This window comes from Stegostoma tigrinum, chromosome 40, assembly GCF_030684315.1.
Source record: "Stegostoma tigrinum isolate sSteTig4 chromosome 40, sSteTig4.hap1, whole genome shotgun sequence".
NCBI lineage: Eukaryota > Metazoa > Chordata > Chondrichthyes > Orectolobiformes > Stegostomatidae > Stegostoma > Stegostoma tigrinum.
In genome coordinates this window covers 14,771,448-14,793,949 of record NC_081393.1, presented here as the reverse complement: position 1 = coordinate 14,793,949, position 22,502 = coordinate 14,771,448, and the positions used below count along the sequence as shown (strand labels likewise).

Sequence of the window (22,502 nt, the reverse complement as noted above, 5' to 3'; positions counted from 1 at the left end):
ATGACAAGATTATCATTCCAACAGTTCAAGAGTTGCATGAAGAGGATCACATGGACGTCTTGACACCCCAACCCTGGCTGACTGTCCCTGAATATCATTCCCACACTAAAGACAACTTCACCAAACTACCTCAGCTCTTCCTGACAGAACCTCAGCACTGACCTCCGAACTTGTGGATCCATGTTCAATCAGTTGTGATCAGATACCAATGCACCTGGCTCAACTACAGATGCTCTAGGCCCACTTGCTACCCTACCAATCTGCCAACACCGAATCATGTAATATAGGAGTAGGCCATTCTGCCTGTTGAGCTTGCTCTATCATTCCGTCTGATCAGGGCTGATGATCCACCTCAGTACCCTGTTCCTGCCTTTTGCCCACACCTTTGGATCCCTTTAGCGCAAAGACTGTATTTAACTCCTTAACAGCCCCACCACCACTGCCCCCCCCACCACTCCCCCCAGCCTGGTCTCATTCTTCTGAATTTTAATGAATGCAGTTTTAACCATGACAGTTTCTCTTCATACATCACCACACGATCAGCAAATCTTCATTGCAGCCCCTCCACAACAAGAATATCCTCTCTCAGTTCGGAAGACCAAAACTGCACCGAACACTCCAGGGTATAATCTCACCAAGGCCCCACACAACTGCAGCAAGCCATTCTTGTTGTTGTACTTCAAACAAAACTATGAACGCAAACATACCATGTATCTTCTTAACCGCCTGCTGCACCTGCAATGCTTACTCACAGCAAATGACGTGCAGGGACCCCAAGGTCTTGTTGCACCCCCACCTTCCCAATCCCTTGACATTCAAATTATAATCTGCCTCCTTGTTTTAACTATCAAAGTGGATAATCTCACCTTGATCCACATTATATTTCATCTGCCATACGTGTGCTCACTCACTCAACGTGTCCAAACCTCCCGTTTGGACAGAAGGAGAAAGAAGGATCCAGAGGGGAGGATCTCTGCATCCTTCTGACAGTTCACCCTCTCATCCAACTTTGTGCCATCTGCAAATTTTAAGATATTACACTTAGTTCCCTCTCTAAGTCACTGATCTATATTGTGAGGCGGCATACGGTACCCTGAAAGTCACTATGTGCCACTTGGAAAAAGAAGCATTTATTCCTACTTGCTGATTCCTGGCTGCCAACGGCTTTTTCATCCATGTCTGTACACTGCCTCCAATCCCACTTGCTTTACATTTACATGCTTATCTCTTTTCTGGCACATCAAAAGCCTTGTGAAAGTCCAAGTAAATGACATCTACTGGCTCCCCCTTATAAACTCTGCAAACTACATCCTTGAAAAGTTCCATTATATTTCTCAAGCATGGTTTTCTTTTCATAAGTCACTCAAGTGCCATTGTACTCACTTTTCACTTCCCTCAACCTCCACCTTCACCTCCTTGCCCATTCATTCACTAGGAATCATTAAACAATATCAATGGTTAGACTAGTAAAGCAAATTAAACCGAGAAAACATACTTATTTTAATGCTTACATTGAAAATGTTTATTAGCTAAGAAAGAGATTACTGCATTAACAATTAGTCAAGAACACAATGTCAGAAAGAAACCAAAAAGTGCACCAAACTAGCTGAAAAATGCAATGGAAATTTCAAACATCTTACTTTGCAGTTGAAATCCCTCTGCTGGCTGCTACTGTCTTTAAAGGTTTTCACAACTCCTTCAGCATCACGTGGGAGTGGTGTCACTTCCCCTCATTGCATTAAGCTTGGAAGGTCTTGAGGCAATGAAGAACCCAGTCAGCAGTTAGGAGAATGGGCATCTGTCAATTAAGTGTGTGGTTTCCCCCTTGACTGGCATTTATCAAAACAGTACCAATGTCAATCGCAAGTACTGGGCCCATTCACAATTCAAACAAGCACAAGTATTCAATGCAACCAGGTTTGCAAGTCACACTGACTCCTTCTCCACAAATGGAGATGTGTCAGAGAAAGGAGAAGCTCAGCAGGCTGCTCAAACTGGATATAGTAAAGAACAGTCTCAAAAATACCTTTCATTTGTCCCAAGCCAATTAACTCTATTTCAACATGCTCAAACACTTTGAAACTCTAACCATTCAACTAGCAATGAAGAAGCGCTATACTATTGGAGATGTTACCTTGGGAAGGGCAAACTGCATCGAGGTCTCCTGTATCTTTCCAGGTGCATGCAAGAAAGCTCATCCATCATTTCATTTGGAGGAGAATCTCTCTTTCTAACTGTCCTCACCAATGTGCGCTCAATGAACTTGCACTGACATCATGCCTTTCACAAACTCAGTAATTCCCAAGTGTTTTAAAACAAATGGAACTATTTCAAGTGCAGCAGTGATACCAATAATCTGATCAATGTCATATGGCTCCGTGGGACCTTCTGTGCACAAACTGAAGGCCACAGTGCATTCAGTAGAGAAGCATTTGAAACCTATTTTGTTAGCTGCGAAGCCCTTTGGAAATGTCCTTATCATGTGAAAGGCACAATGGCTATCCATTACTTAGCCCTCTTTGGATTCATTCTACCCAAGGGTAAATACACTCATGACTCAAATGTGGGTCGATATTCTGTCAATGTCATAATGTACACCTCAATTAGATGCCTAACAACCTCCTAAATACCACTGTTTTATGTGGAGAAAGCATCTCATCTCCACTCGCTCACCAAGCTAGGGTTCTCCGTCACCTCCTGCAACTGCCGAGCAACCTGCGTTCACCTACCAAAGTATTTTTTTCCAGTTACTCATTATCCTTCTCTGTCTGTCTATTCTACTGGTCACAACCTCAGAAAAATTTCAGTACTGTCGTCAATGTTTCATTTAAACACACCATAATTACAATTCAAAGTCTTATGTGCTTGTACATCACTACAATATTTAAAACATATTTCAAACAGTCAACTACAAACAGGAAGTGCTGGAGAAACTCTGCAAGTCGGGTCAGCTAAGAAACAGAGTTACCGCATTTGAATTCAGTGAAGCTTCAGTACAAATCAAAACAGCTGGACTAAGAGAGAGGGGGGGATAGGAAGAGCCGTGAAGGTGTGAGAAGCAAAGGAGAGGACCAGGAGTACCCTATCGCTGTTCTGGGAGGGGATGGAAGAGATAAAGGCAGAAGTGAGGGCCCTGACAATCACGATGGTGGGGAATCCTTGGTTGAGGAAAAACATGGACATTTGAGGTCCCCATACCTAAGGTGGCATCATCAGAACAGACGCAACAGAGACAGAGAAACTGGAACAATGGGATGGAGCCCCTACACAAGGTAGGACGTGAGGATGTACTGTCAAGCTGAACGTGGGAGTTAATGAGTTTTTCATGGATGTCGGTGCCCAACCCATCCACAGAAAACATAAGAAGAGATATCTAAGGACTTGAGGGGAGGAGCCAGAAATGGACCAAGTGAACATGACAGCAGGGTGGAAATTGGAAGTAACACGGATAATTTTTTTTCTATTCTATCTGGGAGAGCGAGGCAGCACTTAAGTCATCAATATACAAGAGACACAGAGAGAGACAGACAGAGAGAGAGAGAGAGAGACACGCACAGAGACAGACACACAAACAGACAGAGAGAGAGACACACACACAGAGAGAGCTACCAAAGCAACGAATAAGCAATGTTTCACAGCACCCACAAAGAGGCCGCAGGCATGATTGCGATCCTTTAGAGTATTCATAGCCAAATTTTTGACCTGAAGGAAGTGACAGAAGTGAAAGGAAAACTTGCTCAAAGTGAAGGCAAACATAGCCAAATGGCTGGGGTCAGTTCTGACTTTCTCTCGAAGAAGCAGTGAACAGCCATCAGACCGTTTGATGGGGGATGGGCATGAAGTAGGACAGCAAGTCCGTTCTCAAGAGATGGCAACAGCAAACTGAAAATTGTGAAATGGATGTAAAGCGTCATAAAAATCACAGATTTAAGTGGGAAGGGACTGGACAAGGGGAGAAAAAAAAAGTGTGTCAAGGGAGGGAAAAATAAAGCTCACGTTACATTTGAACCAAAAAAAAACACATAACTGCATTTGCTGCAAATCTGACAAAAAAACAGCAATTTCTGGAGAAAGTCAGCAGGTTTAGCACTCTGTGGAGGGCAAGCAGAGTTAACATTTTGAGTCCAGTTCCGAGGAAAGATCACAAGACCAAAACATTGACTCTGTTTTCTCAACGCAAATGCTACCAGACCTGCTGCATTTCTCCAGCAATTTTGGTTCTTGTTTCCATTTTCTCTCTCTCAGGACACCATCTCCACGCACTCTTCTTGCCACCAAATATCCTGCTTCCCCCAACCTTCATCATCAACAGAAATACTCTACTGGGCATCTTCAAGTCTGAAAAAGTGTCAGTGGACCAGAATCATTTACTCTAAAGGTGATGCTAGACGTGGCTATCTCCACTTTGTGTTTCAGATTTCCTGCATTGACAATTCTCAGAATTTGATCTTAAATAAAAACAATCTGCTGCAAAATTGGTCAACAGAATATCCCGACACCAAACCTAACTTTGAATCCTACAGAAGTTTCTTCCAAGCAGATTAGCTACACTAAATAACAAGTTTCATCAGCTCAAATAGTGGCACCTCTCAAACAGTTACATTTTACAATCAATAATGCATGATCTGTGGAAAATGTTCTATCATTTCTGGGCAAACAGAAAACTGTCCACAAAGAAATGGAAAGGTCTGTTATTCAATCAGCTTCACTCCTACTGTTTTAATAGGCCTGAGTCATACCAATGATACATCTTCAATTAACGTGCACCAACATCAATCATGAAGCAACTCCAAAACAAAGTCAGCCAAGTGAAGGCAACCAGCTTCAATAAGAATAAAGTTATTTTTCCCTTTTAAGATTCCAAGGGATTCTTGGTGCTGCCTCAACACTAATCCAGAAAGGCCTTCTCATTTGTCTGTGTATCTTCAGTCCTACTTCAATCTCAACTGCACACAGCATCATGATGTCGATTGAATATTGATATATTATTACGAAAACGACACGACATCCTGACAAAGACAGAAACTGCTGGGAAAGTTCACTAAGTCTGGTAGCATCTGTGGAGGGAAATCAGAGACAGCATTTCAGAATAAGCAACCTTTCCTCAGAAGGGACACACATCTACTGTTTTAACACAGACATACAACCAAACCAAATCAGTTTCCCCAACCTTTTATTTGCAACATAAGAATCACAACACAACACTAAAATTAAAATCCTCAACAACCCTCAAAATTGACCCCAAAAGTTTGGAAACAAACTTTGAATAACTAATATTAGACTTGATAAATAACCTACATCACACACCAAGCTTATAATTTAAAACAAAAGAATTAACAATTATAAATAGGACAGTGGCTTTACCAGACCCCAGTTAAACCCTAACAGAAGCTAATTAATGTAGATAATTTAATCTTCTTCAATTCCAGCATCCCACTCAAAGACAGGCAGGCAGACAGAGACAGGTGAGGGTTAAATCAACAGAAGAAAGTAAAGAAGAAGATGTAACTGCCAGTATGCTTTCGTGGGCTCCACAATGTGTAATATCACAGGCATGTGGGATTGTATCCTGCTTGGATTCTGAAGCCACCAATGCATGCTAATAGGTTAGAGTAGGCTCAAAGGAATATTCATTCCATACTTACAACTGAGAGTCTATTCTGCAAACTTCGAATGAATTGATCATGGGAGGATAACCAGGGAGCAATCAAACCTCCATGCTGTAACTTTCACAAGCAAAATCCCGCTGACTTAATCACAATTCAAAAACCAATTTGAATTTTGGTCGCTCCAGATCCAAAAGATCGACAGCGCTCTTTGAAGAACTTACAATTGAACTGGATATACTGCAGAACTTGCAAATCTTTTTCAGTACTGAATGAAAATCAGTTGGTGGTCAAATTCAACAGTGTCACTCCACAGGCGTATTCACAGCTTTTGAATAAATATTCAGCGTAATGGATCAAATTTTAACAGATAGTTTCCCTTGCTTCCCTTTATCATGTGGTCAATTGTATCTACGTCAGGGGAAAACTCAACTTTCTCCAAACACTTGGTTAGAACTAGCCACAGGTAGTCAATGGGGTAAACGCAATAGCTTGCAACTTCTCCATTTCCTAGACAAGCAGTGCATGTCCTGTTTTAATGATTATAAATCCCCCACCCGTAAATCTGAGATAATGGACAATACAGTACTAAATGCCAGGTTATCGTATGTTATCTGTTAAATGATAGTCATTATTATGCACATGCTTTCATCGCTCAAGTTCGAACCATTTGCATGTTTATGCTCGTTTTCAACTCGCTCATGTTTGGATTTTTTCACCCAAAATCTTCAGTTATGAAATCAATATTGAAGATAACTTTCTCTCAACATGTGAGCAATTAAAAGGCATGAGAGACACAGCTCAATACTTGCATCAATTCTCCATTTATTGAACAAAACCAGACACTCATTATCCATGAAAATTATTGCAGCATGTGGCATGGATTTGAACCTGGGTCCCCAGGACACGACCTGGGTCTCTGGATTAATAGGCTTGTGATAATACCATGAGGCAATCACCAACCTCGCCTCCCCCCCCACACCCCACTGCCCCCACCTTGCTAATGTCAAAATAAATTCTCATTTGCCTAAAAAGTGGAGAGATTGGGAATATTACAAGCAACATTATGAAGGCATCAAATACCTTCACAAGTGCAACTGACCAGATATGCCACATGCAGCGTTTATCACGAGTGATGATTTGTCCCACAAGCAGAAATATTGATGCTATCTCATCAGTGACCAGAGCATCTGTCGGCAATACTCAACATACTGCTGCTTTGGATGAAAAGAAAATCTTTTGTAAAGCCTGTTACATTGTGACCATTTGTTTAGAGGCACCCTGGTACATCAACCGAAGTTCCACTCTTAATAGCTGCAACAGAGTTCAACGAAATCAAAAATCCCACTTATGGCTGACTTCAAAACCATGTACATTACTATCCAAAAATTGTTTGAAGACACCAGGGGCACTATGCAGTGTAACCATTACTCAATTTACTTCTTTCTCAGTCACACTGCACATGCATTGGCTCATAATATCTTGTGTTTGGGTACCCACACAATCCAACTTCTGTCATTTACACTCTGAAAAGCTTTACTCACTCAACGTGAACAGTAGCATCAAATGCTACTATTCCTACTGTCTCTACATTAACTCCGAGACACTTATCAATCTCTCCCTACTGAAGGAGAATCCTTGGCATTCCTCTGTCACCCTAACCGTGCAATTACTCACTCTTCTAAAAGAAGCAGCAAACTTTTAGGCTTAATTCTATGACCGCTGGAAAACTGTAGCCAATCATACAAGTGTGCAGCTCCAACAGAGAGTCTGGCACGTCAAAACATCAATAAGTAGTGTCTGTGCTAAGCAAATTCTTAAATTGCTCTCTATGTGCTACTGTCAATGCTTTAATCTCCCACCCTCTTGTTTCTATTTTCCCAGGATGTTACTTCTCTTCACACTGCTCCCTCTTTCATATGAATAATCTCTTCCATTCACTTGTATTATTTTCTGAACTTTCCCGCTTTATATTCAGATTTCCTTCAATATGCTATTCTCAGCAGAAGTAAGGTGAAGTCTCTTTGTAGCTACATCATTATCAGTGGTTCACAGTCTAACGATGCTAGAGATCAAAGACCTGAGCAGTGAAAAATCTTGCTTCTTGGAATCCCTTGATGACAAGTTTTGCTGGATCTCTCAAAAACATAACCAAATGCACTCTTACTTTTGATGGCTGCAATCTTTATCTTCCCTCCGCTGACAGTCTTCACACAAGTTCTCAAAAGTTCCGCTGCAATTCCCATTTTATGTTTCATTGTGAAAACTAAATCTTGCTTTGCTCATCTGCTTCAACCAGTTTCTTACTTCTCATCAGCATTTAACGTTATCAAGCCCAAGATTGGAATACTATTTCCAGGCCAACAAAAGCTCTTTTCAACATTCCTCTCATTCCTTCCCTTTGTTGTTTTTGTGAGCTTGAATAAGTTGTCCCACATACCCAACATGTTAAAATTCAGATTTGACATACAACTTGAGCATTTTTTTTCATATTACCTCCAAACTAGAAGACTAGTCAACTCACCAAATTTTCCCCGTACCAACAATTCATTGATTTTTACTATCCAAGCCTCATGTTAGATTTTCTTTTACATTTACTGTTGTGCAACTCCTTCAAGGAGGTTAGAAAATATCTTGTGCTGGGTGACAGCCCACAAATTTGGTCACAACAATTTGTTGGTTACTCCATTCAGAACTGAGTTATAAACACAAACACTACACAGGCTTTCACAGCATCTTGCGCTTGACGACATCAGTTTTCTTCAACTGAGAGACTGCAAAAGTTTCTAGGCTTATAAAAGAGTTGCAAATGACATTCAACATTCAAATTCAAGTCTCCAGCAATAATCATGCAGAAGGAAATTGGCCTATGAGACAGGAATTACACACAAAAAATCCCAACTAATCTAACCCTACCTGGAAAGAAGCAGGAAAGATCGAAAACAAATGATTGACTGTCTTTTGACTCCTTAATTCTAAGTGAGAATGCACCTGCCAACTTCATGGAGAACTTTGACATTTCTTTCGACCAAATGCACTGAAATAACTGGAAACATGATTTTTTTTGCAGTTAGAGACATGTTTCACCACGATGTAAATAAACTGCAATTTCGTCCTTCAAAATATTGCAGGATGCTGTTGTCCTTGGACAGTGTCAGTTTGAAAAGAACACTCAACAACAATGTGTCAGGGCAACTGAGGATGGGTAACAACACTTTGCTCTTGTCCCTGGTGAGCTCAGAGAGATACTTACCACCAAGTCTACATCACCATGCTGTACTGCAAAAAAACAAACAAATGGGCCTCAATTAACCTGTGTACCTGTGACTGGCTGATTAACACACAATAGTGCCAACAAATCAGCTTCCTGGTCTACAAGGTTGCAACTCCTTCAAAATTCAGGAAACATTCAAATCCCATTCATCTAAGGAGGAGCCAAAAACAAAATTCGAAGTGAACTCAAAAGGAAGCCACATGCAGATTTCCTGAAAGATAGCATAAAAAATGTAAAAATGCATTCACCTGCTTTTCTTGTAGTATATGTGCAGTGTTATCATATCTCAGAGATAATGGGAACTGTAGATGCTTTTTCTGATGAAGGGTCTAGGCCCGAAACATCAGCTTTTGTGCTCCGAAGATGCTGCTGGGCCTAGTGTTCATCCAGCTCTACAGTTTCTTATCATTTCATTGCATAAATTGAGCTGAGGTCATTCAGTGCATCATTCACGCAACTCTGATTGCCTTCCTGCATGCTTCAAGTCAGCTCACAAGTTGCTTCCTCACCTCAGAAAAGAAAGTTGAGGAAACCAGACCCCAACTGCGAAAATGTATGCAATCCAAGCTAACACTTGTGTACATTATTGAGGAAATGTTCCAGTGTTGAAATTGTAGCCTTTTGCTCAGATGCAAAGCCAATGCCCAGTATGCACGTTCCAATGATATGATCATTTTCATAGAGTATTTGAAAACCCAGGACATTCTCATGTCCTAGCCAAGAGTTATCCACAATAAACAAAACTACAAGAATAAATGGTCAGTTATCTCAATGCAGTTTGTGGAACCTGATCACAATTTTGTTGCAACTTATGTGTATATATGGCAACGAATCTATTTCAGAACTAGTTCCTTGGCTCAAACTACAGGGAATGACGTGAAGTTGTGAAAAAGACCAATTTAAAACTCTTAAAAATTACAAAGAAAGGAATAATTTTATTTATTTAGTATCAGAGCACATGTCAACCATCATCGCTACCTATTTCTGCACTTTTATGGCATTGTGTTTATATCATCCTCTTTCCTTACATGAATAATATTGTTTCTCAGCAGGTTAGGAAATAAAATCTTGTGCCCTAATTTACACCTTTCACAGCCATGACCTCTATTTTAAACAACAAATTTTAATCTCAGTCCAACATTGATTTATTGTTTGCAAAATGCATAAATGAACGAAGATAAGGCAGCATCACTAAAGTGGGCTTGGAATGCACATTTTATTGACATTGTCCTAAGTCCAAACTCATGCTGGCACACCAGTGCATCCTGAAAGGCTGAGTCCTAAAGCTTTTCAGAGGTCTGAATAAGCAATTTAGGAGGATTTACACAGCTAAATCTGCATGGCATGTACCACAGAAAATTGGATATCACAACGTTAATCATGAGAACGAAAAGTGAATCTGGCAATCAAATTTTGAGAGCATGGCAACTTTTACCGGGACCAGGTTCCCGTGCCACGTAAAGCATAGAAATAATCAGAAGTCTCAAAACACTGCATGAAGCTGACTTGTAAATGATTTCATGCACAGCATTTTCACTTATTAATTACACACCATCACAGCAAGCTCTGAACTTTAACCAGGACATCTTACAGATATATGCTCACAGACAAAATAAACAGTAATCCTGACAGGACCTTGAAAATCTAACTCTGGTAAACTTGCATCTGGCGACTGCTCAAGCTCCCATCAACTCCACAGAATTTGGCATCAATTTCTCCAATTCAATTGAAGTGCTTGTCTTTTTAAAAGGAGTGATAAGTATTTTATGACCATAGATAACCCAAGTAGCAAATTTAATGCTTGAATGTTACCACCGTGGCTGTCAGATTTGAATTTTTCTCTTAACTGAACTGACTACTTTTGGCACTGGCAAGAATTTCAACATATTCTCTCTCTCTCTTTCCAGTGTTCACTCTCCATTAAGCACCAACTCTCATCACTACATGTACCGTAAATTTATGGAACAAATTGGGACTTAGAGCTGGGAAAACATTCCTCATTCTTGGAATTACTGCGGCCCAGAATTTCTACATTTCCTAGATAGCTGGATTGTCTAGCGTGAAACATCGACTTCAAGAAAAAAGCAAGCTTCAGACAACATCCAAATACAACCTACCCGGTCCTTCTCATGAGTGAGGAGGCTAACCGGTGGGAGGCAGGCAATTGACTCATGTCCTTGTTTGCTTTCACTGCCTGGTTTGCCGCGTGATAACCGATACAGGGGCCCATCCTTGACGATCCTGCCATGGCTTATGGCGCGTTTCAAAGAAAGCCTCAGTTGCTGGTGAAGGGCTGAGGAGGCACCAGCCCCAAATACAGCTATCACATCTTTCTGACCCCTCAAATATCGTTCAATGTTCTTCAATGATGACCCATTGGGCTCCGCTAAACCCTCAAGTGCCCTTTTGAGAAGCTTATTCCAGTCGACTGTGTGTTTAGCATCCGACTTGGACTGATTTCGAGGTTTGGGAAGTACAATTCGCCCTGGATTGTCTGGATCCTTGTAAGAGTTTAGTCCTTTATTTGTAACCTTTAGGATTGTCCCATCTTTCACGCTCAACTCTAGTTGTTCCAGGACAGTTTTTCTGTCTAATCCATGGGATGAACATACAGCATTACAAATCCTTTCCTCAGAGGGTCTCTGTTTCTGCTTTTTAACTTTTTGGATTGCCTCCAAAATCCACTCGGTATACAACGGATTTGCAAGTTTTACCATGGCTGATGGCTCCCAATATCCACAGTGTTACCCCTTATCTCGGTGTTGAACCAGTTCCACACATGACAAAAAAGGATTTCTCGGAATAAAGAAGCAGTTCACCATAGCATTGACGTTTTCCAATTCAAAGCCAATCTCCCTCTCTCTTTCTCACCAAGACTTCAAATGATCCTACAAAGGAAACGAGATGGAAGAATAACAGTGGTTCACCGGTTCATATATTAGAAATGAGAACCTTTCATTAATAGGAAATCAGAATCACTGTCCAATTTTTAAAATTCCAACGTTCTGTAAAGTTCCAAGACCATCACAAAGTCTCCATTCACTTGCTCAAAAAGGCTGTTTTCACTTCAAATGTAATCCAAGACAAACACTCTGCAGGTTGCTGCATCTGGGAAAGCAAAAACAATAAAGACACGTTTAAAAGCGAAAGTAAAAATCAAGGACAATAGTCCATCCATACAATTCTCGAGAAATAAACAAAAAAGAAAGAGGCTGACAGAAGGGGAAGTGCATAGAGTCGAGGTGGAGGTGGGGGTTGGAAGGCACAGACACACAGTCTGTACGGGGACTGGAGTTGTGAGAGATGCCAGTGTGTTTTACACTATTTTGTTGTTGCACCTCCTCTGGGCTGAGGATTGCCAGTTGCACACAGCGATTGCTGCTTTTGTTTACAGCCCAGCACCGAGGGTTGACCGCCCTAAGGGAGAAGCGGGGGGGAAGGAGTCCCATAGCCCCCGGAACGACACTCCCAAACTGGCTTTTCTACCAACGCCCACCCTCCCACCGCGCCCCCCACCCCAACCCCGCCAATTCCCCGCTACGCCACAAACTCCGAGCCCGAGGCCTTGTGGCCTAGGCCGGGGCGGGCAAACTGAAGCCTCACCCCGGGCGCCCCTCTATCCCCACCGCCGCCCGCGGCCTGGGCTTTCCAGCCACCAGCACCGGCCTCTCTCAGGAGGGGGTGGGGGAAGGTGGGAGAGCGGCCTCAGGCCTCTCGCAGGCCCCCCGCACACATACTCGAGCAGCGTTTGGGCCGCACTCCCGGCTGTCGCCTCGGGGTTTTCTATTCGAGCCGCCCGCCCGCCCCCCACTTCACCCTCCCTCCTCCTCCTGCTACAAGCCGGGCACTCGGAGCCGGGGGGAGGGTGCCCGGGGTCTCAGGCAGCGCGGCCCGCGGCGGGGTGTGGGCTGGGAGCCGGGGACACTCACCGAGAGCGAAGGGAAGGAGCCGAGCGAGAGCGCCGCCGCCATCTTAAAGAGCAGAGGCAGGAGGAGGGAGAGGGACAGGAGAGAGCGGCAGGGAGACAGGCGGCCAGGAGGGGGCAGCACTGAGAGCCCAGAGCGCGCGCGCGCGCACTCCGCGGCAACTCACACTCACTCCGCATCAACACACACTCACTCTCCACACTCACTCCGCACCAACTCACACTCACTCCGCATCAACACACACTCACTCTACACACTCACTCCGCACACACAAACACTCACTCCGCATCAACTCACACTCACTCCACACACACTCACTCCGCACCAACACACACTCACACACACTCACTCCGCACCAACTCACACTCACTCCGCACACACACTCACTCCACACACTCACACACACTCACTCCGCACCAACTTACACTCACTCCGCGTCAACACACACACACACTCCGCGGCAACTCACACTCACTCCGCGCACACACACACACTCACTCCGCACCAACACACACACACTCCGCACCAACTCACACTCACTCCGCATCAACTCACACTCACTCCAAACACACACACACTCCGCATCACAGACACTCACTCCACACACACACACTCCGCGTCAACTCACACTCACTCCAAACACACACACACTCCGCATCAACTCACACTCACTCCACACACACACACTCCGCACCAACTCACACTCACTCCGCATCAACTCACACTCACTCCAAACACACACACACTCCGCGTCACAGACACTCACTCCACACACACACACTCCGCGTCAACTCACACTCACTCCACACACACACTCCGCGTCAACTCACACTCACTCCAAACACACACACACTCCGCGTCAACAGACACTCACTCCACACACACTCACTCCGCACACACACACACTCCGCGTCAACTCACACTCACTCCACACACACACACTCCGCGTCAACTCACACTCACTCCACACACACACTCCGCGTCAACTCACACTCACTCCAAACACACACACACTCCGCGTCAACAGACACTCACTCCACACACACACACTCTGCGTCAACTCACACTCACTCCAAACACACACACTCCGCGTCAACTCACACTCACTCCACACACACACTCCGCGTCAACTCACACTCACTCCAAACACACACACACTCCGAGTCAACTCACACTCAGTCCAAACACACACACACTCCGCGTCAACTCACACTCACTCCACACACACACACTTCGCGTCAACTCACACTCACTCCACACACACACTCCGCGTCAACTCACACTCACGCCAAACACACACACACTCCGCGTCAACAGACACTCACTCCACACACACTCACTCCGCGTCAACTCACACACACTCCGCGTCAACAGACACTCACTCCACACAAACACACTCCGCGTCAACTCACACTCACTCCAAACACACACACACTCCGCGTCAACAGACACTCACTCCACACACACTCACTCCGCGTCAACTCACACACACTCCAAACACACACACACTCCGTGTCAACAGACACTCACTCCACACACACACACTCCGCGTCAACAGACACTCACTCCACACACACACTCCGCGTCAACTCACACTCACTCCACACACACTCCGCGTCAACACACACACACACTCCACACACACTCACTCCGCGTCAACTCACAGTCACTCCAAACACACACGCACTCCGCGTCAACAGACACTCACTCCACACACACACTCCGCGTCAACTCACACACACTCCGCGTCAACTCACACTCACTCCAAACACACACTCACTCCGCGTCAACACTCACTCCACACACACACACTCCGCGTCAACTCACACTCACTCCACGTCAACAGACACTCACTCCACACACACACACTCCGCGTCAACACACACTCACTCCAAACACACACACACTCAGCATCAACACTCACTCCACACACACACACTCCGCGTCAACTCACACTCACTCCACGTCAACAGACACTCACTCCACAGACACTCACTCCGCGTCAACTCACACACACTCCGCGTCAACACACACACACTCCGCGTCAACTCACACTCACTCCAAACACACACACACTCAGCGTCAACAGACACTCACTCCACACACACACACTCCGCGTCAACTCACACTCACTCCAAACACACACACACTCCGCATCAACTCACACTCACTCCAAACACACACACACTCCGCATCAACAGACACTCACTCCACACACACTCCGTGTCAACTCACGCTCACTCCGCACACACACTCACTCCACACACACACACACACACACTCCACACACACTCACACCACGTGAACTCACACACACTCCGCATCAACTCACACTCACTCCACACACACACACTCCGCGTCAAATCACACTCACTCCACACACACACTCCACGTCAACTCACACTCACTCCACACACACACTCCGCGTCAACTCACACTCACTCCACACACACATACTCCGCGTCAACTCACACTCATTCCACACACACGCTCCGGGTCAACTCACAGTCACTGCACACACACACATTCCGCGTCAACTCACACTCACTCCACACACACACACACACACACTCATCAACTCACACACACTCTGCAACAACTCAAACTTAGTGCACACACTCCGCGTCAACTCACACTCACACCACGTCAACTCACTCCGCAGACACACACTCCGTGTGAACTCACACTCACTCCACACAAACACTGCGCATCAACTCACACTCACTCCAGACACACTCCGCATCAACTCACTCACTCTACACACACACTCCACGTCAACACACACACACTCCACACACACACACACTCCACGTCAACTCACACACACTCCACACACACACACACCGCGTCAACTCACACTCACTCCACACACACACACCGCATCAACCCACACTCACTCCACACAAACACTGCGCGTCAACTCACACTCACTCCACACAGACACACACACACACACTCGGCAACGACTCACTCCACGTCAACTCACACTCACTCCAAATCAACACACTCACACACACTCCACATCAACTCACTCACACACACTCCACATCAACTCACTCACTCTCACTCCACATCAACTCACTTACACTCACTCCACATCAACTCACTCACACACACTCCACATACACGCACACTCACACACACTCCACATCAACTCACTCACACACACTCCACATACACACACACACTCCACAGCAACTCACTCACACTCACTCCACATCAACTCACTCACACACACTCCACATCAACTCACTCACACTTACTCCACATCAACTCACTCACACTCACTCCAAATACACACTCACTCACACTCTCTCCACATCAACTCAATCCACATCAACTCACTCACACACACTCCACATCAACTCACTCACACACACTCCACATAGACACACTCCACATCAACTCACTCACACTCGCTCCACATACACACTCACTCACACTTACTCCACATCAACTCACTCACACACACTCCACATCAACTCACTCACACACACTCCACATACACACACATTCCACATCAACTCACTCACACTCACTCCACATACACACTCACTCACACACACTCCACATCAACTCACTCACACTCACTCCACATCAACGCACTCACACTCGCTCCACATACACACATGCACTCACACTGCACATCAACTCACTCACACTCACTCCACATCAACTCACTCACACTCGCTACACATACACACTCACTCACACTCACTCCACATCAACTCACTCACACACACTCCACATCAACTCACTCACACTCACTCCACATACACACACACTCCACATCAACTCACTCACACTCGCTCCACATACACACTCACTCACACTCGCTCCACATCAGCTCACTCACACACACTCCACATGAACTCACTCACACACACTCCACATCAACTCACTCACTCACACTCCACATCAACTCACTCACTCACACTCCACATCAACTCACTCACTCACACTCCACATAGACACACACTCCACATCAACTCACTCACACTCACTCCACATCAACACACTCACACACACTCCACATCAACTCACTCACATACACTCCACATCAACTCACTCACACACACTCCACATCAACTCACTCACACACACTCCACATCAACTCACTCACACACACTGCACATCAACTCACTCACACTCACTCCACATCAACTCACACACACTCACTCCACAGACACACTCACTCACACACACTCCACATCAACTCACTCACACTCACTCCACATCAACTCACTCACCCTCACTCCACAGACACACTCACTCACACACACTCCACATCAACTCACTCACACACACTCCACATCAACTCACTCACACTCACTCCACATACACACACACTCCACATCAACTCACTCACACTCACTCCACATACACACTCACTCACACACACTCCACATCAACTCACTCACACTCACTCCACATACACACTCACTCACACTTACTCCACATCAACTCACTCACACACACTCCACATCAAATCACTCACACACACTGCACATGAACTCACTCACACACACTCCACATCAACTCACTCCACATCAACTCACTCACACACACTCCACTTCAACTCACTCACACTCAATCCACATCAACTCACTCACACACACTCCACACACACACTCACTCACACTCACTCCACATCAACTCACTCACACTCGCTCCACATACACACTCACTCACACTTACTCCACATCAACTCACTCACACTTACTCCACATCAACTCACTCACACACACTCCACATACACACACATTCCACATCAACTCACTCACACACACTCCACATACACACACACTCCACATCAACTCACTCAAACTCGCTCCACATCAACTCACTCACACTCGCTCCACATACACACTCACACTCACACTCCACATCAACTCACTCACACACATTCCACATGAACTCACTCACACTGACTCCACATACACACCCACTCCACATCAATTCACTCACACTCACTCCACATACACACCCACTCCACATCAACTCACTCACACTCACTCCACATACACACTCACTCACACTCACTCCACATCAACGCACTCACACTCACTCCACATACACACACACTCCACATCAACTCACTCACATACACTCCACATCAACTCACTCACACTCACTCCACTTACACACTCACTCCACATCAACTCACTCACGCTCGCTCCACATACACACTCACTCACACACACTCCACATCAACTCACTCACACACACTCCACATCAACTCACTCACACACGCTCCACATCAACTCACTCACACACACTCCACATCAACTCACTCACACTTACTCCACATACACACCCACTCCACATCAACTCACTCACACACACTCCACATACACTCACACTCCACATCAACTCACTCACCCTCGCTCCACATCAACTCACTCCACATCAACTCACTCACACTCACTCCAGACACACTCACTCACACACACTCCACATGAACTCACTCACACACACTCCACATCAACTCACTCACACACACTCCACATCAACTCACTCACACTCACTCCACATACACACACACTCCACATCAACTCACTCACACTCACTCCACATACACACTCACTCACACACACTCCACATCAACTCACTCACACTCACTCCACATCAACTCACTCACACTCACTCCACATCAACTCACTCACACACTCCACATACACACCCACTCAACATCAACTCACTCACACTCGCTCCACATACACACTCACTCACACACACTCCACATCAACTCACTCACCCTCGCTCCACATCAACTCACTCCACATCAACTCACTCACACTCACTCCACATCAAGTCACTCACACTCACTCCAAATACACACTCACTCACACTCTCTCCACATCAACTCACTCACACTCACTCCAAATCAACTCACTCACACACACTCCACATACACACACACTCCACATCAACTCACTCACACACACTCCACATCAACTCACTCACACACACTCCACATACACACACTCACTCACACTCACTCCACATCAACTCAATCACACTCACTCCACATACACACACACACCACATCAAATCACTCACACACACTTCACATACACACACACTCCACATCAACTCACTCTCACTCACTCCACATCAACTCACTCACACTCACTGCAAATACATACTCACTCACACACACTCCACATCAACTCACTCACACTCACTCCACATCAACTCACTCACACTCACTCCAAATCAACTCACTCACACACACTCCACATACACACACACTCAGCATCAACTCACTCACACTCGCTCCGCATCAACTCACTCACACTCGCTCCACATCAACTCACTCACACTCGCTCCACATCAACTCACTCACACTCGCTACACATACACACTCACTCCACATCAACTCACTCACACTCACTCCACATCAACTCACTCACACTCACTCCACACACACACACTCCGCATCAACTCACTCACCCTCGCTCCACATCAACTCACTCCACATCAACTCACTCACACACACTCCACATACACACACTCACTCACACTCACTCCACATCAACTCACTCACACTCGCTCCACATTCACACTCACTCACTCACACTCCACATCAACTCACTCACACTCACTCCACATACACACACACTCCACATCAACTCACTCACACACACTCCACATACACACACACTCCACATCAACTCACTCTCACTCACTCCACATCAACTCACTCACACTCACTCCAAATACACACTCACTCACACTCTCTCCACATCAACTCACTCACACTCACTCCACATCAACTCACTCACACTCACTCCAAATCAACTCACTCACACACACTCCACATACACACACACTCAGCATCAACTCACTCACACTCGCTCCGCATCAACTCACTCACTCACACTCCACATCAACTCACTCACACACACTCCACATCAACTCACTCACACTCACTCCACATACACACTCACTCCACATCAACTCACTCACACTTACTCCACATACACACTCACTCACACTCACTCCACATACACACCCACTCCACATGAACTCACTCACACTTACTCCACATACACACTCACTCACACTTACTCCACATCAACTCACTCACACTCACTCAACATACACACTCACTCACACTCCACATCAACACTCCACATACACACACACTCCACATCAACTCACTCACACTCACTCCACATCAACTCACTCACACTCGCTCGAAATACACACTCACTCACACTCTCTCCACATCAACTCAATCCACATCAACTCACTCACACACACTCCACATCAACTCACTCACACACACTCCACATCAACTCACTCACACTCACTCCACATACACACACACTCCACATCAACTCACTCACATACACTCCACATCAACTCACTCACACTCACTCCACTTACACACTCACTCCACATCAACTCACTCACGCTCGCTCCACATACACACTCACTCACACACACTCCACATCAACTCACTCACACACACTCCACATCAACTCACTCACACACGCTCCACATCAACTCACTCACACACACTCCACATCAACTCACTCACACTTACTCCACATACACACCCACTCCACATCAACTCACTCACACACACTCCACATACACTCACACTCCACATCAACTCACTCACCCTCGCTCCACATCAACTCACTCCACATCAACTCACTCACACTCACTCCAGACACACTCACTCACACACACTCCACATGAACTCACTCACACACACTCCACATCAACTCACTCACACACACTCCACATCAACTCACTCACACTCACTCCACATACACACACACTCCACATCAACTCACTCACACTCACTCCACATACACACTCACTCACACACACTCCACATCAACTCACTCACACTCACTCCACATCAACTCACTCACACTCACTCCACATCAACTCACTCACACACTCCACATACACACCCACTCAACATCAACTCACTCACACTCGCTCCACATACACACTCACTCACACACACTCCACATCAACTCACTCACCCTCGCTCCACATCAACTCACTCCACATCAACTCACTCACACTCACTCCACATCAAGTCACTCACACTCACTCCAAATACACACTCACTCACACTCTCTCCACATCAACTCACTCACACTCACTCCAAATCAACTCACTCACACACACTCCACATACACACACACTCCACATCAACTCACTCACACACACTCCACATCAACTCACTCACACACACTCCACATACACACACTCACTCACACTCACTCCACATCAACTCAATCACACTCACTCCACATACACACACACACCACATCAAATCACTCACACACACTTCACATACACACACACTCCACATCAACTCACTCTCACTCACTCCACATCAACTCACTCACACTCACTGCAAATACATACTCACTCACACACACTCCACATCAACTCACTCACACTCACTCCACATCAACTCACTCACACTCACTCCAAATCAACTCACTCACACACACTCCACATACACACACACTCAGCATCAACTCACTCACACTCGCTCCGCATCAACTCACTCACACTCGCTCCACATCAACTCACTCACACTCGCTCCACATCAACTCACTCACACTCGCTACACATACACACTCACTCCACATCAACTCACTCACACTCACTCCACATCAACTCACTCACACTCACTCCACACACACACACTCCGCATCAACTCACTCACCCTCGCTCCACATCAACTCACTCCACATCAACTCACTCACACACACTCCACATACACACACTCACTCACACTCACTCCACATCAACTCACTCACACTCGCTCCACATTCACACTCACTCACTCACACTCCACATCAACTCACTCACACTCACTCCACATACACACACACTCCACATCAACTCACTCACACACACTCCACATACACACACACTCCACATCAACTCACTCTCACTCACTCCACATCAACTCACTCACACTCACTCCAAATACACACTCACTCACACTCTCTCCACATCAACTCACTCACACTCACTCCACATCAACTCACTCACACTCACTCCACATCAACTCACTCACACTCACTCCAAATCAACTCACTCACACACACTCCACATACACACACACTCAGCATCAACTCACTCACACTCGCTCCGCATCAACTCACTCACTCACACTCCACATCAACTCACTCACACACACTCCACATCAACTCACTCACACTCACTCCACATACACACTCACTCCACATCAACTCACTCACACTTACTCCACATACACACTCACTCACACTCACTCCACATACACACCCACTCCACATGAACTCACTCACACTTACTCCACATACACACTCACTCACACTTACTCCACATCAACTCACTCACACTCACTCAACATACACACTCACTCACACTCCACATCAACACTCCACATACACACACACTCCACATCAACTCACTCACACTCACTCCACATCAACTCACTCACACTCGCTCGAAATACACACTCACTCACACTCTCTCCACATCAACTCAATCCACATCAACTCACTCACACACACTCCACATCAACTCACTCACACACACTCCACATCAACTCACTCACACTCGCTCCACATACACACTCACTCACACTTACTCCACATCAACTCACTCACACTCATTTCACATCAACGCACTCACACTCACTTCACATGAACGCACTCACTCACA

The 22,502-nt window shown here is 45.6% G+C and overlaps 1 protein-coding gene across 4 annotated transcripts in view; it reads right to left on the bottom strand.

Moving 5' to 3' along the window:
• Positions 1-22,502, bottom strand: part of LOC125447937 (histone acetyltransferase KAT6A-like) — a 440,967-nt gene that overhangs the window by 153,001 nt on the left and 265,464 nt on the right. For 3 of the 4 annotated variants that reach the window (XM_059641206.1, XM_048522742.2, XM_048522743.2), the window contains one exon: positions 10,998-11,988. In XM_059641206.1, the coding sequence (XP_059497189.1) occupies positions 10,998-11,597 (600 nt within the window). In that variant the 5' untranslated portion in view covers positions 11,598-11,988. Of the gene's footprint in view, positions 1-10,997; positions 11,989-12,809; positions 12,902-22,502 lie in introns of those variants that run through there. The other variant, XM_048522741.2, reaches the window with a different exon arrangement.